The sequence below is a fragment of the Oxyura jamaicensis genome, chromosome 2 (genome assembly GCF_011077185.1).
Source record: "Oxyura jamaicensis isolate SHBP4307 breed ruddy duck chromosome 2, BPBGC_Ojam_1.0, whole genome shotgun sequence".
NCBI lineage: Eukaryota > Metazoa > Chordata > Aves > Anseriformes > Anatidae > Oxyura > Oxyura jamaicensis.
Genome location: NC_048894.1, coordinates 126,387,931 through 126,409,582, shown reverse-complemented (window position 1 = coordinate 126,409,582; position 21,652 = coordinate 126,387,931). Strand labels below are relative to the sequence as shown.

The window sequence follows — 21,652 nt, the reverse complement described above, 5'->3', positions numbered from 1 at the left end:
TGTAAGGCAGTATTTTAAGGTAACATAAACATTTCATGCAGCATTATACAACCCTGCTTTATTGCTGTGCTGTGAACCCTCTGACATTCATTAGTATTTAACAGGTCATAGAATCTGAATACCAAGCTGCTTAATTATTTTCCTTCTTCAGCTACTCAGCAAAATACCAAATATCTACCACACCACAGCAGTACTCTGCAAACCACAAGCCTTTCTCCCTCACCCTTGCAGAACTATAGGACTACTTAATAGCATTTTTATATCATAGTTCACTACAGCAGGGATTTATGAAAGTTTTCGCACAAGAGTTCAGGAAATATTTCTGTATATGGTTACTGAAACAAAAATTCAAAATTGTCAGATGATATGAGCTGATAAAACTCGATAAAATGTTTAGATAAAAGACTTTTGCTGATATGTAACCACCAAAAGTAGATGCATTTTTTTTTGTAGAATTGCTCAATCAACACTCATGATGCAGAGCTACTGCTACTAGAAAGAGGTTGTCTTTGGGAAAATGTTGCCTACTATGAAAACAGCATGATAAATACATACAATATAAATTTTAACCTCTTAAGAAATTATTGTATATATTTTAAAAAAATCTACAAGCATTTTTTTTTTATTTAACTATTACAGCCATTTCAAAAAGCCTCTATTCTTTCATGTAAAAATATTTTGGTACTTTGTTAATCTAAGGACAAATAGCAACAGCAAAAGTCTTTCTCTTTAAATGTAGGTGCTGCAAGAGCATCTCCAGCAGAGTTTGGACAACTGATGTAAGCAGTATCAGTCAAGCCTGATATAATTCAGTTCTTGGGAAGGTTTTTATCTTATTTCACAAATTAAGTCAATTGAAAAGTGCTTTAAAAATAGATATTAATAAAATGCTCATTGGCATGACTCTAAAAGTCCAGAAATAACACTGAAAGTTTTAGAAAAAAAATGGATTAACCAAAGCTGAAAATTGTAACCAACTCTTCAGCACAAGAAAACAGGAAATTTTTTTCCCCATCTCCCACCATGACAAAGAATTGTCATGTAGAAACTCTTAGGAGTAGGGCCAGGAGGGACACAAGGCACAAAGGCGGTGATACGTTTGGGCCATATGAAGAGTGAGTAAATTGTACTTCTGTTTGCTAAGAACTACCCATACTACAGTTCTTATTTATACCATAATAGCTCTATTCAGAAGAGAAACTCCTTGTACCATAGACATAGAATAAGATATGCTTTTGCTTTAAGGAACCTACAGACTACCTCAAGAGAAGTGAAACAAAAGGAGGCCAACAAATGAAACAACAAAAAGGTATAGAACATGGGGGATCAGTATTACGTGAAAACTCTTCACACACTTAAGTTATAGACACTGGCTATATAAAACATGGCTGTGTTTGATCTGCAACAGACAAAGAGACAATAGCTAGCACATTGGAAGATGGAGGATGAAGTAATGGAGGGTTTTGTTTCAGGCAAGTTAGGAGCAATTACTGCAATCTCAAAGCTAAAAGAAAAAGATGGGAGAACCAACAGGGTAAAAGTTCTGTGGGGCACTATCTACAAATCAGAGAACAGATAAAGGAGTAGCAATATAATATTTATGAATATAAGAATGAATGACTGATCAGACCAAAGCTAGAAACAGAAATGCTTAACTAGATTCTCATGAATACTACAGAAATGGTTTTGTAAACATGTTTTTCATGTGACATCTGTTGTTGTTTGTTTTTAATTAATAAATATTCTTGTACATTTACTGAATGCAAGTGGCCTAAGTACTAGTGCAAATAAATAGCCATGTGCATGTTATTTGTACATATATGTTTTTTTGTTTGTTTGTTTTTAATGAAATAACATCATGAAAAATCCACCATAGATTTTGTGGAATCTACCAAGTACATCATTAACTTCAATTTGCAATATGCTTGCTATGACAAGTGGGCAAATGAATTCCCTGTATCTGCAGACAAATCTATAAATACACGAAAAGCTGAAAAAGAGGATACATTTGTTAAATATTCTCTATAAACACTTCACCTGAAACTAGTTCAGCCATAAGTTAGAATGAACAAAATATAGTCATTTTGCATAGTGAAAATTCCAATTAAAAGTAACATATCTTTAAAATAATTTAAATGATCAAAACAAAGAAACTGTAAAAAATCACATAAAGCCAATACCATCAGTGGGAATATATGTACATATATCAATAGGATGTGTCTGTCTACAGCTTAGCTAGGTGTCCTAGGACCCTTTTGTAGGAAATGGAAAGAAATTGACAGATCTAGTAGGCTATTCATCCCATACTGAAAAGGTCAAATTAATTCTGCTTTGCCTATTCATCTCTTTTACCATTGCTACTACAAACTATAAACATAACCCAGATGTCCAGCTTCAGTGTAGATATCTACTCTTTCAACATCTGAAGTTAATAGGAAGACTCCCATCCCTGTTTTCTTACCTCTATTTATGTCCATTTTTTCCTAATTGCAGTATGGCTACACACATTTCTATATAATGGACATGAATAATGAGACAGTATATCTAAAATAATTTTAAAGCACAACTCTCTAATACTAATTAAAGTAAGCTGGGACTTTTTTAGCCAAAACAAATATATATTCTGAGATTTCCTCCTGTGTAAGTTAAACAGAAATGGGTCTTCTTTCTCCCACAACACAATCTCTTCTGTCTCACATGGAAAATTTGGCTGTTACCTTTCACTGCAACCTCAGAACTGAAAGAAAACTGTGTTTGACAAAATGAAACTATTTTCACTCCCCTCTTATGCACAGGACCCAGTTGCACAGGCATAGATTAGTGTTGCTTACTGAACTGGAAGGCCTTCTCATGCATGGAGGACAGGGACTCATATAAGCAATCTACTGAACGCTAGTTAGTTGCAAAATAATGATGAACAATTATTTTCACATATTTCCAAGTGGTAGAAAATAGTGAAAAGCATCATCTGACCCAGCTGGGCACCATACTACTCTGTACAACAGATAAAAGACAGTTCCAACATGCAGCTTACTGGTAAAAATGTGAATTGCTCTCTCTGCCACTACATAGTGGTTTCTCCAAAGGGAAATTACAAAGTAGAGAGAAAAAAAAAAAAAATGACTGAAAAAAAAATGCAATATTAGTCTCTTACAATAATATAACAATGTGAGATACAATGTGAGATATTTTACTCAAATGTATCAAAATCCTTCTGCAAATATTTAGCTATCTACAATGATAAAAAATATCCAGACCAATTAGAGTGTTGACATATATTTTCAGAATAATTTTTCGTTAATCAGGAAGAAGCTTTGTTTACATTAGAGTCTAAAAGGCAAGGGTTTAAATCATAGAATGGCTTGGGTTGGAAGGGACCTTAAAGATCATCCAGTTCCAACCCCCTTGCCATAGGCAGGGATGCTGCCCACTAGATCAGGTTTGCCAAGGCCCCATCCAGCCTCGCCTTGAACACCTCCAGGGATGGGGCATCCACAGTTTATCTTGGCAACCTGTTCCAGTGCCTCACTGCCCTTACAGTGAATAATTTCCTCCTAATCTCTAATCTAAATCTATCATTTTTTTACTTTAAGACCATTCCCCCTTGTCCTATCATTATCTACCCCAGTAAATCCCCTCTCCATCCTTTTCATAAGACCCCTTTAAGTATTGAAAGGCTGCAACAAGGTCTCCCTGGAGCCTTCTCTTCTCTATGCTGAACCTCCCCAGCTCTCTCAGCCATTCTTCATGGGAGAGGTGCTATAGCCCTCTGATCACTTTATCAGATGGCTGATGAATATACTTTGCCAATACTGAGCAAACTAATGGGAATTTTGATCAAAAATTGAAAACATGTATCCAGAAATTGCTGAAGTCTAGAATGAGTTTTTAATAAAAAATCCATATAATCAGCGGCTGAGTACTTAAATGGAAGTCTCTGACAAAACACTTCAGAAAATACTGTTATAGCACATCTTTTTCTGATATTAGGTCAAAAAAAACTGCATGCGGAGGAAAAATGGATATTTTATATGATAGTATTATCTTTACCTTATAGCTTATCATAGGAATTTATATTTCATTTTATAATGCAATGTAAATCACAGTACTTACATCAGAATAAATTCGTGTTCCAATTACTCGAGCATAGTGTGGATTTGCCTGCATACAGTTGTGAGGACAATACACCCTGAAATATTGAAAAGAAAGCACACTCAGAAACAATGATATTAGAGTATTACTATATATCATATTCAACGTCAGCATTATTGAGTATCAATCTGTTTGATGACGCATACAGGCATACATACTGACACTAAAAGGCTATCAGTTTTTGGGCTTTTGTCACTATTTACTGAGAAGCATTGCTGATGTAACTTGTGGTTCACAGTAAAGTGCTTGAAAACATTCTTCAACAGGTCTGGTCTGCTTCCTCCTTTTAGATAAGCAGTTAATCTCTTCATTTAGCATGTGTGAGGACAGTAGAAAAGCCGGTGTATCAGCATCTGTTTCAACAGCATTCTATCCAAACAGTACAGCTGAATACCTTCTCAGGAGATGAATGAAGACCTGGTATGGTGCTGATGAGCTGGTGGTTAAAGAAATTTGACAACTTATAATGAGGGTGAGCACTTTATCCAACATCTATGGATAAAATGGAAAACCTTGGAAAGTAATGAGATTTTAGGGTATCAGAATGCTACTAAAACACAGACTGCCTTATTCATCTACATTTTGTTAAACTTTGAGAAAAAACCTTCTGTGTTACATAAATCTTATAGCTCCAATATATACAGGACAACTATGTGGAAAACTAATAGTATTATAGAAGGTACCAAGCATCGTGGTTGAAAATTATAATATGCTACAACGAGGAAATGCTAGTAAACCTCAGATCTACTCTGAGAGGGTGTTTCATTAAAAATTGGGTCAAGACTTTATGGCTTTGGAGCCTTCCTTCTTGGGGCAGCACTAGGAAAGCATCCTTCACTGGGATACTATCCACTATCCACACCCTAGTCAATATTTGGCACGTCACAGCCCTTGGGCAGGCTATGGTCTTATCAGATGGGTCATTGAAACAAGCTGTTGCAGCTGGAAGGGAAATTTTTGTCTGGAGAAAGCAAGAAAGAAGCTTTAGAAGACTTGATGATTTATGGTTAAGGCATAAGAAGGAGAAAGGAGCTTGTACAATCAGTGCCATTACTGATGATTAGTGCTTGTAGCTCCTGAGACTATATTTTCAGAATTACGTTAAGCACGTGCGCAGAATCTTGAATGGATCATTGCTGTTCAGAAGGTTCTTAAATTGATATTTCAGAATTAATCGGTCATTTTAATGCTATTTTTATTTTTGATTTTTTTCTTAAAGACGGACTATTTTTCTCTTAATGAAGCTAGTTTTATTTTTCAATTAAAGAAAAAAAATAAAGAAGGTAGCAGTATGAAACTGTATCCATCCATTCCTGCATTCCACTCCTTTGCTTGCTTCTCCACATCTTCCAGCTAGAAAGCTAGGAGTCATAGCTAAACACCAAACAAGTCCAGAGACCCAAGTGCTACATGAAGCAATGTTTTCCTAACAGTTATGGCTTTGTGCTTGCTTCCTGTATTGGCGGTAGGATTGCAATGAAAGTACTCCCGTGGATATCTCCAGCTTAGCTTGAGGTAAATCATGCTACAGTGTATTTACCTTTGACTCATCTAAGGTTTTAAGAACTGTTACAGATTTCCTTCCTCAAAATATTGAGGCACAGACTTCTTTCAATACATGAAAACATAAGCTTCAAAGAAATGGCACATATATTTGACTGAAAGCAGTTAACTGACTTGCAGACCATACCTGACATTAACAATATGTACTTCAATCATTTTGCAAATATATTTGCTCAATCCAAAATTCCCAATTTGATAACTTCTATGACAAATATTTTTATCAGTTCCTTTTATTGTATCTGTTTTACAGATGAATAAATTGAAATAACATGTATTTTGCTCTAGCTGTATAGATTTAATAGTGGAAAATGAAAAAGAAAAATGTGTCTTTCCTCACAGTGTTAAGTCTAACCAAATCTTCACTAAGATATGCCAAGAGAGCAAAGAGAGATTGGGAGCTTCTCCTTATGAAACGAGCCTGCAGATCATGTTCACTTACCTGGCCGTCTGTTTACACCAAATACAAAAATATCAGTAAAACATTTCTGACTTCACTTTTACAGCTTCTGTTATCAACTTTGTCAATGACAACTACAGACAATTATTATCTGACAGAAAATATGGCAGCACTTTGTATTAATAAAAGATTCAAAGAGTTTTACCTTGGACAGTGTGAGGCTGGTTTTTGAAAGGGACACAACTGTTCTACTGTTGTTTCACACGTGATAGCTTGAACTGGATAAAGTAAAACAGAAACCAATAAATGTGTGCTATTTAGAAAACCATAATTCAAAGTAACTGAGTTTATAAGAAATAAATACTAACCTGTTACTTTAGAGACTGTGAAGGAATTAGCAGATTGGTATTTTCTAAAGAAGAAATAATAGAAATAGTCAATAAATAACATACTTTAATGTTTTATGTCTTTTATGTATTTTTAGCTAGTCAATTTTTTATTAGTTAATATAGAAAAAAAAAATCAAGACATTGTCTCCAATCAATTTTTACTTACTGCACATGCCCTACCCTGATGTGAATCTGCGTATTGCAATACCACATTTACTTTGTAGTCTCAGTATATCTGATCGAAAGCCAAGAAAGCATATTAAACTATTTCAGTAATTTGCTAAGAGATTAAGTGTGCTAATAGCAAATTATGCAATCATTGTCCCTCAAAATGCAATAATCAAAATCTGTGGCTGAGAATTGCTCAGAAGCATCCATCTACTAGAAGAAATCATTCATTTCCCCCAAAAAGTTCATTCTTAAAAACAGCTCCAAGCCTGAAGAGTTTCTCTTGACAACCTTTTTGAAAATTTTCATTAAATTTTACTTTTGGATCTTGTGTCTATTTTAAATTATCATTGGTATCACTATAAACCCAGTTTAACACATAAAAGTCTGTTTTTTTCAGTAGTTATATGGTAATCAGATGTATCTGTTTCTTGTTCTTATAGAAACTCAGTATAAAAATTCTGTTTCTGTATTACAATTCATGAACACTTCTATTTTAGTCCTCTTTACCTCCTCTTTTAGTCCTCTTTTATTACTATTTTAGCCCAGAAGCTATGCCTATGATTCTCATGTTTTCATTTGTAATAAAGAAGATGATGATGAGCTTTGGCATCTATAAAATTACTTCAAATAACAATAATAATGAAAGAAATGACCTTTGTAGCAAATTCCTCCCATGTCACCTACAATTTTTATTTGGAAACTGCTTGCTTGCATTGGTTCATTCAGTTGCATGGCCCTTCAGTTTCACATCTGTTCATTTATTGATGTCCAATTTGTTTTCACCAAGCTAGCTCATTCTTCTGTTGCTAGCACTGTCAAACACTGATGTGAGAATTGTTCACTCTATTCTATTGTTGCTTAGACAGTAGAGATATTGTTAAAGTTATTTTATACTACAGCAATAAAACAGATTTAAAAAAATCTGTATTAGAAATTCTGAATATAAGTCAAAGAAGAAGATAAGGAATTTTACTGTATGTCTTTTTATGTTTTGGAATATGATCTAGAAATTAGACTGACTTCATTTCCCCTGTTCTTTGAATAGATGTGTAGTTTATGCAGGGCTCCATCTGAAGATGTTGGTGAGAGTCAGGTAGTTAGTTGCAAGGTATTCCTCTTCTTTTTGTTTGAAGATTTTGTTTGCTAACTATAGATATAGACTGGTACAATAACACTGGTCTTCTGTAGTAAATGTTTTGTAGTAAAAGCACCTTATAATCTGAGCAATCAAGAAATAAAGAATTCAAACTAGAACCTTATAGAAGAGTCATTTACTAGTAGTGAAACTTTGCAAAATCTTTATTTATCTCCAAAACTATAATTTATAGACTCTCTTACTAAGCTGATGTTGGATCACAATATTTTCAACACTCTAAAATGTGAAGTCATAAATATTATAAGGACATTAACGAATAATTATATACTATAGCGCTACACAGCAGCAGAAGTTTGCTGAAACATACTTGTTGAAGAGAAAGTATAGGCTTGGTGCTTTACCTGTATTTAATCCATAAGGCCTCTAACACATTTTTTTCCAACACCTCAGTCACAAAACCAAAACCAAATTAGACATTACTGTTCAGCTGTGATACAATTATTATCTGTGCCCACAGTAAACAAAAATGAGTTTGGATACCTCACTCCTGTGTTCTGATACTCAGAGGAAAGTGCCGAACACGCTCTATAGACCAGACACTTGTATGGTTTTGTCTCAGCACATAAACACAGAGATTTCAAGTGATGGGAAATAAATTTCTTTCACTTTGAAGAATTTCTGCAGTTTAATTACCACTACTTTTGTAAGAAAGTTGACTCCTAATTCATCAGTATCTATTTGCTTATCTCTTTGTCTCAAAGGATTTTAGAAAAAGATAATTGTATCTTCATTTTAAGGAGGGGTAATTTAAACCTCAATCAAAAAATCTGATGACCCAAAGAAACACATTAATTAATTGACAATTAATTAATTATTTAATCAATTAATGTCAATGCCTTAAGCAGTGCTTTCTAGGTAACCCAAATTCTAGGCCACTGAACTTAGTCTACCTAGCCAGTGTTTCCTTCTATTCTGAATTTATGTAAATCTGTTGACTAGAGAAATTATGACAGGTTTTACAGCATGTGAAATCAGTTTGCACAGAACAGAGACACAGAAGAGCCTCTAATGGTTACTCTTACACAAATTAAATACATCATTCAACAAAATTCTGTTTTCTTTCAGTATGGTATTACTCATACCCTCTTGCATGTACACTACTATTACACATACACTGACTACAGACAGCAATGTACGACTTTCCAGAATACATTAAGATATAGTGAAGTGTAATTTGCAGATATTAATAATATCTTAGATTCCAAGATACATTAGTTATAGTTATCAACTGATAATTATGCATGGTAGCAGTCAAGCAGATAGACTCCACTTTTATGTACTCTTCTGGTTTTGCTTTCAGCATGTCAGTGAGTATTTGGATTTATTTTCACATACCAGTCTCTGGACAAGCACCTGAACCGTGTAGTACGAAGTCCAAATTAAGTTTCCACAGCATAAAGTATTATTCTATTATTGGCCAATGCAGAAATTGAGCAAAGTTTTGTGCAAAATATCATAAGTATATTATGGAATTGTAATGAAACTAATGTAAGTAGAGATGTATTTTTGCTTGGTTTGTATTGTTTCTTTGCACAGTACAAGAAGGTCACTTACAAACACAAACTTTGGATATTATTGCTTTGTTAGCTGTCATACATTATTTTGTACGTGGGCCAACACTAGTACTACCAGCTTTGTAATAACAAATATAATAAATGCAAAAACATTAGAATAATCTAGTTTAGTGTCAGTGTGTACTACTTTTTTATAACAAATCTATACATTTACAATCAAATTATTATTCTGCCACTTTTCTGTACACCATTAAACACTGGCTAAAATTTCATAATGGATACAATACCTGTATTTCCATACGTCCTTTTATGATAAAAGTATGAACAAAATATTATTACTGTGATATATTTTGTATGGAATAATAAAACCTTTCCATACATTTTAATTTTAAGGAAACTTACCCAATTGACTGAACGCCATTTCTATAAGATTTGATAAAATAATTTTTCCTTCCTTGCCTAGTGACATCAACCCAACCACCTTCATTGTCTAGGATGCCATAATGTATGGCAGCTTTACAAATACTGGATTGCTGAAAAACAGTGTGAAAAGGAGTTCCATGTCAGACAAGACCACTATTTTTCATCGTAAATTAATATGAAAATTTCAGTTTTTAATTACAATGTATCATTTAAAACTTGGTAGATAGTCTATTAGGTTTGATGTTGTCTATTTAGGTGTTATTTCAAATAAAGAGAACATCCCTTTGCCTTGTTCAGAGATAAAATATACTCATTTACAGTATACTTGTTCACAGTAGCTGCTTTTTTCCTATACGGTTTTATAGTTCTACATGGTAAATTATACATATATAAATCATAATTTTCAGCTAGGCATTAAACTTACACAAGAACTGTCTTACTGAAACAGTTCATATGAGTGTACTCATAAATAGTTGTGGTTGTCCTTCAGTTGCATTTTAACATCTGGACATGCAAATTTTATTTCTGTGCATGTGTAAGGCATATGAAGTACATATAGACAATATATGCAGAATAGCAGATACAAACTTAGTTTGATGTTAGCTTAAATAAAAGCCTACATCAATTGTTTATGGTCTTCAAAATCAAACAATCAGAGAATGGTTTGGGTTGTAAGTGTCCTTAAAGATCATCTAATTCCAACCCCCCTGCCATCCATTCTTAATACAATTTTAATTCATTCTTAATACAATTTTAATTAGCATTCTAATGGAAAATACAACTCATTAAACATTCTATTTGTACAAAATCTGAGTTTAAAATGTTTACCATTTCATAATGTACACTTCCAATAACCTTGGCTTTGCTATCCAAACAGCCAGCAGGACATTCATACCTAAGAAAATAAAACACAATTTGGCCTTAGATCCTTAGGGGAAATGTTCCGGGTCACATATAAATATGGCCTTTCCTAATAATAATAATAATCCGTAACAAAACTGTAGCGTAATGACAATTGTAAAATTTACCTTACCTATTGCAAGTTGTTCCTTTGCACTGGTCTCTTAGACGTACTTCACATGAAACAATCTGAGCTAAAATAAGCAAAAAGCAATTTCACTAGAATGAATTTTATGCTACATAATTCAAATTTGTTGACTACTTGAAAATCGGGTAAATTCCTTACACATTTGCTGTGTGCTTATTACTTCATTTTTCTCACTGTCATCGCTGCCTGTAGAGCCTGAAGGTGAATGAGATTTTAGCCGGCTTTGTGTCGTTGTATCCTGGGCTTTGGATCGTTGCCGTTCAATCTCATTGGTTTCCTCTTCTGGTTCATGGGGAGAATAAGGCCTTTCTGAATCCTCTGTTTCAGAAAATGATCAAAGAAGATTTCTCAGATTAAATAACTCAGTGTTTGTGGAATGCAACCCCCTTATCATGTTTTGGTAACATGGCTTTGTTTTCATACAATGGTGGTTGAATATAAGTAGGAAAGCAAGGAAAACTTTCCATTGTTTCATAACAAGAAGATATCAAGGTTCAATACAACTCAATTATCATTTTGATGCTGAAAAAAGCTAGATTTTTTCTAGCAGGAGAAATTTCCCTAGTAGGAAAATGCTCCTAATGCTCCTTTTTTAGTATCTTTCTCATGCCATCAGGAAACTAATAGGTTAAAGGTAACATTAGATGTTGAAAGAGTTCTACCAGGTTTGTAGATAGCTTGTAATTAAAGAATCCAATTTGGTAAAAGCTGAAAATGAGGCCCTTTTAGTTATACATGTTATTAATTTTGAAATAGTCATCAGTAACCTACATTTCTTACTTAAACAAAAAATGTAAGGAATGTACTTGGAAACACTGGTGGTTTCTTTTTCATACATATGAAGAAGTGAGTAACTTTCAAAAGTTATTAACACAAACAGCTAGGTTACATGCATACAGAGTACACAAAAAGGAATAGCAGTTTCATAATACGTTATGTTCAATGCTATAAAATACAAATAACATTTTGAAAATTGTGAGAAGTTAATAATAAACCTAGCTATCATTTCATTTAATTATTAATGTCTTCTTGTCTTGTTCTTGATTTTTCTTACAGTAATGCATACGGCTATGTCACTGAGCTACCATTTCCCTTTAAAGAAATCACTGCATAACTTTTACTATACTTTAAAGAAAGACCAGTATATAACATACAGCTAAAGTCTATATCATTGTATACTAAAAGCCCTCAATCAGGACTTTAATTAGCAGGATTTAAGTATACTCCACTCCCTCCTGTGACACAGCCTCACACATCACATAGTACATGATCTCATTTATCACAGTAAAGTAGGTCCCTATCCTGTGTTTGGGTACACGCATAATATATTTTATGCCACTATGTTAAAGCATAATGAGGAAAGAAAGCAAAAGGTTACATTCCAATTATATTTTTAACTGTTGAAATGGTACATACCTCTGTAACAAAGATTTTCTCTGCAACCTCCTCCAAAACTAGGGGGACATGCAGAACAGGGTCGGCCAGGTTTATATGGAGCATGACCCCACCAGTTACCCCTTTAAATAAAAGGAAACAAAAAATAAAAAACATGCTATAAGGAATTAATGTATTAATATTAAACATCATGTGGACAAATAAGTTATGAAATCCAGCATAAATCCACTTAGACCATAGCATTGTTTTGATAAATCAAACACAAAATCATTTGAAAGTACACAAAAATATCAGAAGTACTGCCATAAACTGCTATAAGATTATTTTATATTGGCATGGCATTGGAAGACTACATTCCTCCTTAACATGAGAACAAGCTCCACTTTCCTAAATGGAATATCCTATAGGATATTAACCATTTACTTACATTCTTTAAGGTCATGATGGAGAGAGACGTTTATTTTACAGATCATTATCACAGTACAATGAAGATCTCTCTGATGTTGTATGCTAAAACACAGATCACAAAACTGAAGTCCTACAAAATCACAACAGTATTTGTGCAGCCAAGGCTGCCTTGGGAACAAAGCTCTACTTTGTAAAAGTACAAAAAAAAAAAATAAATAAATAGAAAACTCAACTGATTTCCTTTTAGATTATTTCAAGTATTTCCCCTCCCCCCCCCCCACAAGGTATTTATGGGTGCCAGCCAACTTACTTAGGAGAATAATTGCATACAAGATAGACTGCTTTTGGCCAAATCTGTCCCCAGATGTTCATGTTATGACACAAATTAATTGCACAACCTATTCTGCTACTTGTTGCCCAAACAACCTATGGAAAAGGAAAAAGAAATGCATGTGAAAACCAAAACTAATTAACATGAAACCAAAACTATCTCCAATACATACAAATATGTATTTGAAATGGCAGCAAATGTTTACAACACATTATCTGAAGAAATGATTCTTGGAATTAAAAAGAATAGAAAACATTACACTACAAGATGTTAGGTTCCTGTGTCCTCGCTGTGTCCTGAGTTCTCACTAAAACCTAAGAATCCAAAGGGATCTGGATTGCTTAGACTGACAGAACAGGGACTTGTCAGCAGTGAACAAGTTCAAAACTTCATTTTGAAGTTTTCTACTAACATATCAAACGTTTTACTGTTTTATATGGGTTTTAGTATAAGACAAAGACCAGTCTGGATGGGGCCCTGGCAAACCTGATCTAGTGGGTGGCATCCCTGCCTATGGCAGGGGGGTTGGAACTTTAAGGTCCCTTCTAACCCAAGCCATTATATAATAATCTGAAGATTATGTATTTCCCATTCACTGAAAACATGACTGGCTCCCCTCAGAAAAAAAAAATCCGAGTTAGATACATAGACTTAAGTACCAAATAAATTAGTACTTATGCAATTTCAAAATCTTGCTGAAGTAAAAGCAACATGTTATAACTGTTTAACTGTTGTTTGACTTGATGAATTCAATGAAGAAAACTTTTTTTCTTTTTAAACATGCTGTTTCTTCAACAAATTCCAGAAAGGAGTACCAACATGCCAGCCGGCACAGAGATGAGATTATGCAAAGCACACTGAGCAGACACACTCAGTTCCCTCAATCCTGTTAAGGAAGTGATAACTATGTGGAAGAAATGTAACATCTGTACAACAACCCTACTCTATGTCACCAGTACCCAATGCTTTTAACTATGGAGTCTCATAAAAACAAGCCCCTTTCCTATTTTCCTGTGTCATACAGTCACCTAACTAGAGGTCTTGACTGTTCTTTTCCATAGCCAACAAAACCCAAACCCACCTACATACCTGTGTGTAATGTGTACAAACAGGACCAGAGCATTTGTAAGGACAATATGGGTTGCACTCATGAGGATGTGGATACGTGAAATCTCTCACTTCATCATACCATGCTTGGACATGAAACGTTGGAGGCCTGTACCTATGAAAGCCAGCAGTAGTCTATTAGATCACTAAACAGCTGTAAAGTCTGTCATTCTTCCTTAGAGTAACAAGCGCATTTTCTTAAATTTCAGAAAATGATAATATACTATTAAACAGTGTCTTGACCTACCTTCCCCAGTGTGCCCCTAGATTCTGTCCAATTGATGGAAGAAGGCTTGCAGGCCCATGCTCCCATAGGCAGGTTTCAGCCCATGACTCTGCAGATCGCTCCAGTTCTACATCCCATGTCTGAAATTTGAAATAAAAGAAAGGGACACCTTCTTAAAAATACTTGATGGCTACCTAATACACTTTAAAAACAGAACAAGACAAAGAAACAAAAAAAAGGAAGACTGTCCATTTTCAAAGCATCTGTTTCTGGAGCAGAAGACTAAAGAAAAAAAGCAACACTTTAGGATTGTATGCCTTATTTTTGTTACATAAGAAATAGAAATATTTCCACCAAGAGGAAGGAAAAAAAAAAAAAAAAAAAAAAAAAAAAGCTCTAATCCCTTCACAGCTTTCCCCTTTAGGAAGCATGCTGCAATGAATACAAGACAAATAGGAAACAGAAAGGCTTAATTCAAATTTCCAAACCAAATCAAGTGCATTTTCTGTCTTGTGAGATTTCTTTTTAGTAACAAGCACTTTCCTTAGCCAAAAGAGTATTATCCAACACACTTTCAACATAAGGCTTTATTTCCTCTAAACCAAGTTTATTTGAATTGCAAATGATTTTCTCTCCCTTTTCTGTAATCAGGTTTCGTTGAAATAATACACAGTTCAACCAAAATATAAAAACTAGAGTAACATTATCAGTCGCCGTTTTTCTGTCTAGGATGGTAAAAAAAAAAAAAAAAAAAAAAGGCATTCATGTTAGCAAAAGGCATGTTTAGGGCAAGTTAAAGAAAAATACTATGTATTATTGTTTATCACAAATGTTTACCTTTTCTGTTCTTTAGAGGGATATGGAAGAATAGGTTTGTAGCTGAAAGACAGATGCAAGTTTTTCTCATTCAAAAACATACTAAAATACACTCATCTTGAAAAAAAAAATAAACCATACTCTGTATGTTTAACATATTAACCTGGAATTTACTCAAAGTGGTTCTTGTTAAGCAAAGTAGCCATACTGTGGATTGGCTTTTTAAATCTCTTTATAGTTGCAGACAATGTTTCCAGGTATCTGATTTACTGATACCAATAGTCAGGTTAAGAAACTAAAATAAATTTAAGAAGGAAACATATTACTTGAAAAAAAACATAGCTATTGCATTATGTGTTCAGACTAAGTTTCTTAGCATTAGACTGGGTTATCCAAGTAACAATAATTCCGTATTTCCAAACCCAAAATTCCATGCAGACACTGTAGATCATGTCTACAAAATTTTGGCACATGTTGAAGGCAAAAAAACCCTCCTCTATAGAGCCAAAGAATACAGAAACGTAACAGAAAGTCCATGTGCTTTAATTTGTTTTTCTATTGATTTTGACAGGCAGTATTCACCTTATTAATTAGGTTACTTATTTAAAAATATATGCTTTTGGTTATGCAACATCATGATTATGGAAAGACTAATATCATTCAAATTAATCCTAGAATATCTATTCTATATACTCTTCTTCAGAAGTCTCTAATGCAATGATTTCTCTTTTGTCTTTTTTTTTTCATAATAAATGTATTGGGTACATTTTGACTCCCAAAATGCAACATTTATTTTTGACAGAATTCTCCAATAGTATAAAAATGACAGAACAAAGCTTTTAGCCTATGTATGGATACAAAATCAACTGACTCTAGCAAACAGTAGAAAATTTCTGTTCACCTTGCTAGGCCAGTATTTCAATACCATAAACTATAGAATTCCAGTCTTAAGTCAGAAAGTTTTTACAGTTTGTATAAATCTTTTCCCTTTCCTCATCACACCATTTTAAATAGTTCTTTTTCCTATTGTGCCCATTGTTAAAGAAACACAAAAAATAAAACATTTCTTTCACATACAGACATTTTTTTTTTAATAAACTGCAGTACAACGACTTCGTGCTGGAATCATGACTCCATAACATTTTAAAATAAATGCCAGTATAGTTTGCCCTTGCTTATATTGTACAACATGAAGACAACTGAAAATCTTGTATTACTTAAGATTTAGCCCTGTATATGAACAAGTCCAAACATAAAGCTAGCATATATCCCAAGTAATTAATTACTGTTAAGAATGGTTTTACCAGCTACAGAATTAAGCTAGACCAAAATGTTTGTACCTGCACACTTTCAGAACTTCATGTCTCCAAAGCTAGATTTTCTTACAGCTTTTATGAGCTTCAGAACTTGAAAATATATTCTCTTGTAAACCTCTCACAATTTCAACTCTCACAATTTCAACTCTAAAAGCAGCAATGACAGATAAAGGAGTTGTACTGCTTTGTTGGTGGTGGTTGTTTTACATTTTGTTGTTGTTTGTTGTTGTTTTCTCCACACAAGTTTCAAAATACTTTATGCAGCTATTTTAACTTAAATAATGATATTTTTTTTTTTGGTAGTCAATAGTAGCTGCTTGAAGCAATTCTTCAAGCTTGTGAGCAAGTTATCTTTAAAAATCAAATCTTTTAAAGACTGATGGTAACTACACATGACAGAGCAATCCAGAACTATGCAAGAAGAGCCTTTTGATGAAAAATTGAAATTCATCATTAATCCTCCTGACAGATGTACACCCATACTCCCATATACTGTTGTGATTGGATATTGTCTCAAAAACTTTACTCAACATTTTTGTTCTTTTTTGTTAACTGTTGCTTTCCTTCAGCCACAATGTAAAATATTTTATCTACCTCTGCTTACCTAGCCAGAGAGAGGGACACTTTCCAGTTTCCAGGCCACACCATTAGCAGCAGCAAATAAATAATTTTCAAGAATGGGTTCAAAGTGAAGCTCTTTGCAGAAAACATGGTGCAGAAGATTATATCAACAATGAGGACCTTGGGGCACTTGTTTATTTTTGTCCTTTGCAGAGTTATTCCTGACTCCAGAAAAGGTATATGAGCCAAGGAAGCAATTCCACTCTTCCCATGAATATGTGCATAAGATTGTCTCTGACAGGAATCTGCACAATTAACTAAGGGCAAGAGGTCCTAGCTTACGGCTCATCATGAAGTAATTAGCACTAATAGGCTAGACAACTGCCATTTATTAATGCGTAAAAAAATATATATCTTAAAAATGTACAAAAAAGTCATTATTTGGCCTAATTAGATGCACTATTTTAACATTGTTAATATTGTTTACTACAATGTTGTAACTTTATATATGTATGCACATTTTTATGTTAGTTATCAATTGGTCTTTTTATCAACAAACAGTGCTTTGGCACTGTTTTACAACACTAGAAAAAGAAAGTTTTTAACACTTGCACAATTCATATTTCAGTACCCTTTTTAAAATTACTGATACTATCTCATGGGAACTGTCTGATATATCGGAATTTAAATACAAGCATAAAAAGACAGGCACTACATATAGCACAAAATTTAACCACATACATTTCATACACAATAATTTCAACTACTAAAATTTTTGTAAGTGTTGATAAGAATTTTTATGACAAAATCACCAGAAATCTGACGGTAAATAGTTGGTGCTACGTTAGGATTGAATTCACACAATTATGCTGCATACCCAAATGCATAGTAGGCTGACCAACCAACAGATAATCCCAACTTCAAAATATTGTGAGATCTGAAATGAAACAGATGTCAAAAAGCCTGCATCTGTATTATAGTTTCACAACAAACAATACCACGTCTTATTTTTCTGTCTGTGTGTGCCACACAATGAAGTCACTTCAGAACAGTCAACTGTTCAGGAAATTCTCTGTGTGCCAGAGAAGAAAGGATTTATTCATTTGTTTCTCAGCCTTTAACACCTAAATCCCTTAATTTCTAAAGCCAGATATAAAAACTACCTGGCATGGATATAGTGCACATATAGCTAGCATGGTTTATTGTCAGAAAACACTGCCCATTGTCCTGCCAGCCAATGTTAATTACATCCAGGAATTGTTTTTCTGTTTGTTTGTTTGGGTAGAAGGAAGTCATGAAGAAATATCCACCCACAGTACAATTAACATTGTTTCTTCTTAATCAAGACTATGTTTAAGTTCAAATATGTTTAAATATGCAATAATTAATATTGTTAACAGAGCCAGTTATTTCAAAGCTAGTTCAGGTATCTCAATGCTAAATTGCAGTCTGCAGTATGGAGGTTTATACCACATAGGTTACCAATATATATAGCTTTAGTTCTTTTTCATCTTAATTAATTAAGCATTGTTATTGGTTGGGATGGAGTAAATCTCAAAGCCACAGTGTATTCAGATGTAAAAAGATGTATACATGTTGTCACGGTTCATGTAATTAAAATGACTTTTGTTCTCCTAGTGTCACCTATTCTTCCAGAATACTCCTCATCATCAGCTGATATTTTACAGATTTGTCGAAATACACTTCTAGAACAGCTTTGAATCAATTGGTACAGAAAAAAATTAAAAGAAATCTCTGCATAGATATAGGTTGAATTCTTTTGCTTAGTGAAGGGTGGATAAAACCTTCAAACAAAAATTCTTTTTTTTAAAAAAAGTTTTTTCTTCTTTATCTGCCTTATACTTACAAGGACAAGACAGATGTAAAACTAATATATATTAAAGTCCAAGACAACAGCATATGCTGTGCCATTTTGTGGTACACAGTCTCATCAGTGACATAGTTCCTTTCATTATATTATTGAATCTAGGGTTATAACGACAAATACAGTATTCTGGCCCATAAATTACATTTTTCTCAGGTCAAAAAAATTGAAAATTACAATTTTCAAGACAGCATGTTTTTTTTTTTTAGTGCTTTCTAGCATTCTACATACACAAGGATTGTGCACCAGAACTCCAGGAAATAATAAGTGATCAATTTTTGACATGAAAATTCAATCTGTGAAAACTAGATCCCATTATCTTACACCATTGTTGTAGTATATGTAGGAATTGAATCATTCTTAATTCCAACTTTCATAGAAAACTATTTGAATCTAACAAATTAACATGTTACAGTTCTGCAGACTTAGACTTTATCAACTTTAACAAATCACATACATGGCTTTTACAAGTCACATACCAGTTTTACAAGTTCATAACCTCACAAGTTTACAACCTCAACTAGAGAAATATTAATCTTATATTACAGGCTGTATCTGATGTTTCATCTCTTTGAAATTTTTCTTCCACTTTTGTCCACATCTATTTTAGGATGAACTATATCATAAAAAAATACTATTTTAATTCATCTAGAGATGATGGTACTACCACAAGCCTACATTTGCTCTGTGAACATAGAGCTAATAGCCAAAGGGTTTTGTGTACTGTTATGCTGTACACACTCAGTACACACATATTCCTGAAGACTGTAGTTACAAGCAACATTGTACATGCTGGTTCTTATGAAAGCAAAGGATGATGTTCCTCCATCATTTCTCCTTCCATTATGGACAAGAAATTACTGCCTATTGATCTAGTTCCAGGTGATGAAGACATTCATGAATCTAGCCCTTCCTCTACAGAAAGAAATCATGCTATTTTTATCTTATTTTATTGGTGGCATAGTAGATTGATTAAGTTTAGGTTGTTTGTGACAGCATGTCTGTGTTTCACTGAATAAACTGAAATATTTGGCAGAGTTTTCTGAGTGGTAGGACAGATGTTAGATGTGCTCAGTGTGCTTCAGTTGTTGATAGAAGAAAGTGCAAAATTCAGAAGTATATGAGAAAAATAACAACAACAAAACAGGCATAGCAGAGTTTGCTGCTATTCAAGATCAGTATCTTGCAAGGCAGACTCCCCCCAAAAAGTGCTTGTTTGAAACTTAATCAAAATACTATTTTAGCTTTTAACCTTGCCAAATTTACTCTTCCTAAAACCCCCTACTCATACAGACATGACTAAGTTCACAAGTAATCCACCTCCTTACAATACAATCTTTGATTCTAATTGGATACGTACACTCAGAACAGGAGATTCCAAATGCTGGAAAATAGCTTTTTAGTCATCCAAGAAAACATGTTTCTCTGCAGAAAGTTACCATCATAACCACTTCCCTTTTACTCTTGTATCCTCCTGTGTGACAGAGAAGGTCTATATTAACTTTTTAGGTATCACTGCTGTGAAGCATAGTCCTCTCACAGTATAATTCATCCACATATAAAAACCCTTAGCTGAAGGTTCATTGGTGCTCTAGACTTGATTTCATTATCTATTCTGAATAGTCTACCACTGACAAGATGGCATGGTCTATAGCTCAGATGCTTCTGCTATCCAAATCAGTGTACTCATACATAAGAACTGCTATTGCAAACATATGTGAGCTAGTATGGACAGCAGGGGCATTGGCTAAACATCCAGCCCGTGCAAGAGTCAACTTTTCAAGTAAGAGGAAAAAACACTTAGCTCTACATACTTTGGTCCCACGGTCTCAGTTGGCTTGTTTATTTTACTGTCTTCCTGTTTCAGCTTTGAAAGGCAACTTATGTATCATCTGAGCATCATGATTATTTATACCATTTCTGCTGCATCTCTTAGCATTCGCATAGATTTGCTACCTAAAATATTCCCTTCCATGAAGTCAGGAGATTATGCTGATTTTTTAGACTGCCATACCATCACACACACCATGACAGAGCTCAGACTGGCTGAGGGTTTTTCTACAGCAGCATTTTAATCTAGATCAGGAAAGAGATTTTGATGCAAAACTATTATTGTACTTCACATTTACACTTACTGTACATCACAAAGCACTCCTAAAGTACAGACTGGTTTCCTTCTAGACAAAATTCCGGGAGTTATGTTCCAGGAGTACATCTAATGCTTTGCAGTTGTTAATGGGAGTTCAGTCCACACAAACAGGTAAGACCTATCTCAAAATGACCCATGAAATGCAGAGAACATGTATGGTACTCAGCACCAATTCTCTTGCTCTACAAGACTGCTCGTATTGTACCACAACAGTCACTAACACAAGCCTTGCCTTTGTCAGTATCTTGTTAAAACCTAGAGTATCATTAGCACTACCAGAGCTTCACAAAACTTATGCTAGGCTAACTGAGGGTAAAACCAGGGTGGTAGATTAAACTAAAAGGTGACAGCAGTTACTGACTCAAGCTGCTGTCTCTTCTTCCCCAGAAAGTTATAGGCTTTGCAGCAGGGATGTTGCATGCAAATACAGATCTTATGAATTCTCCTGGTTTACAACATATCACCTTAAAATAAACCACAACTAACAGATTAACTTTACAGACTGGACTACAAATTGTGTTATTCAACCTGTGTCAACATGGTGTTCATGTAGCATGTAAACTGAAACCAATGCTCTGCTTGTGGAAAAGCTGTTTCAGTGAGGAAGGATATCACAGCTTAAAGTACAACTCATCAAAAGCCAAA

At 34.1% G+C, this 21,652-nt stretch overlaps 1 protein-coding gene and 2 long non-coding RNA genes across 4 annotated transcripts in view; 2 read left to right on the top strand and 1 right to left on the bottom strand.

The window, feature by feature from the left end:
* The window catches only part of CRISPLD1 (cysteine rich secretory protein LCCL domain containing 1), a 41,117-nt gene that overhangs the window by 6,188 nt on the left and 13,277 nt on the right, over positions 1 to 21,652 (bottom strand). For both annotated transcript variants that reach the window (XM_035318483.1, XM_035318484.1), the window contains 11 exons: positions 14,302 to 14,420; positions 14,037 to 14,169; positions 12,927 to 13,042; positions 12,230 to 12,330; positions 10,952 to 11,131; positions 10,799 to 10,859; positions 10,594 to 10,660; positions 9,745 to 9,875; positions 6,481 to 6,524; positions 6,318 to 6,390; positions 4,114 to 4,189 (listed from right to left, as the gene is read on the bottom strand). In XM_035318483.1, coding sequence (XP_035174374.1) covers positions 4,114 to 4,189; positions 6,318 to 6,390; positions 6,481 to 6,524; positions 9,745 to 9,875; positions 10,594 to 10,660; positions 10,799 to 10,859; positions 10,952 to 11,131; positions 12,230 to 12,330; positions 12,927 to 13,042; positions 14,037 to 14,169; positions 14,302 to 14,420 — 1,101 coding nt within the window. The remainder of the gene's footprint in view (positions 1 to 4,113; positions 4,190 to 6,317; positions 6,391 to 6,480; positions 6,525 to 9,744; positions 9,876 to 10,593; positions 10,661 to 10,798; positions 10,860 to 10,951; positions 11,132 to 12,229; positions 12,331 to 12,926; positions 13,043 to 14,036; positions 14,170 to 14,301; positions 14,421 to 21,652) is intronic.
* Positions 5,422 to 6,316, top strand: LOC118162371. The gene is made up of 2 exons (XR_004748424.1): positions 5,422 to 5,667; positions 6,001 to 6,316. It is a non-coding gene; the product is annotated as an uncharacterized LOC118162371 (long non-coding RNA).
* Positions 8,856 to 9,486, top strand: LOC118162370. The gene is made up of 2 exons (XR_004748423.1): positions 8,856 to 9,341; positions 9,452 to 9,486. It is a non-coding gene; the product is annotated as an uncharacterized LOC118162370 (long non-coding RNA).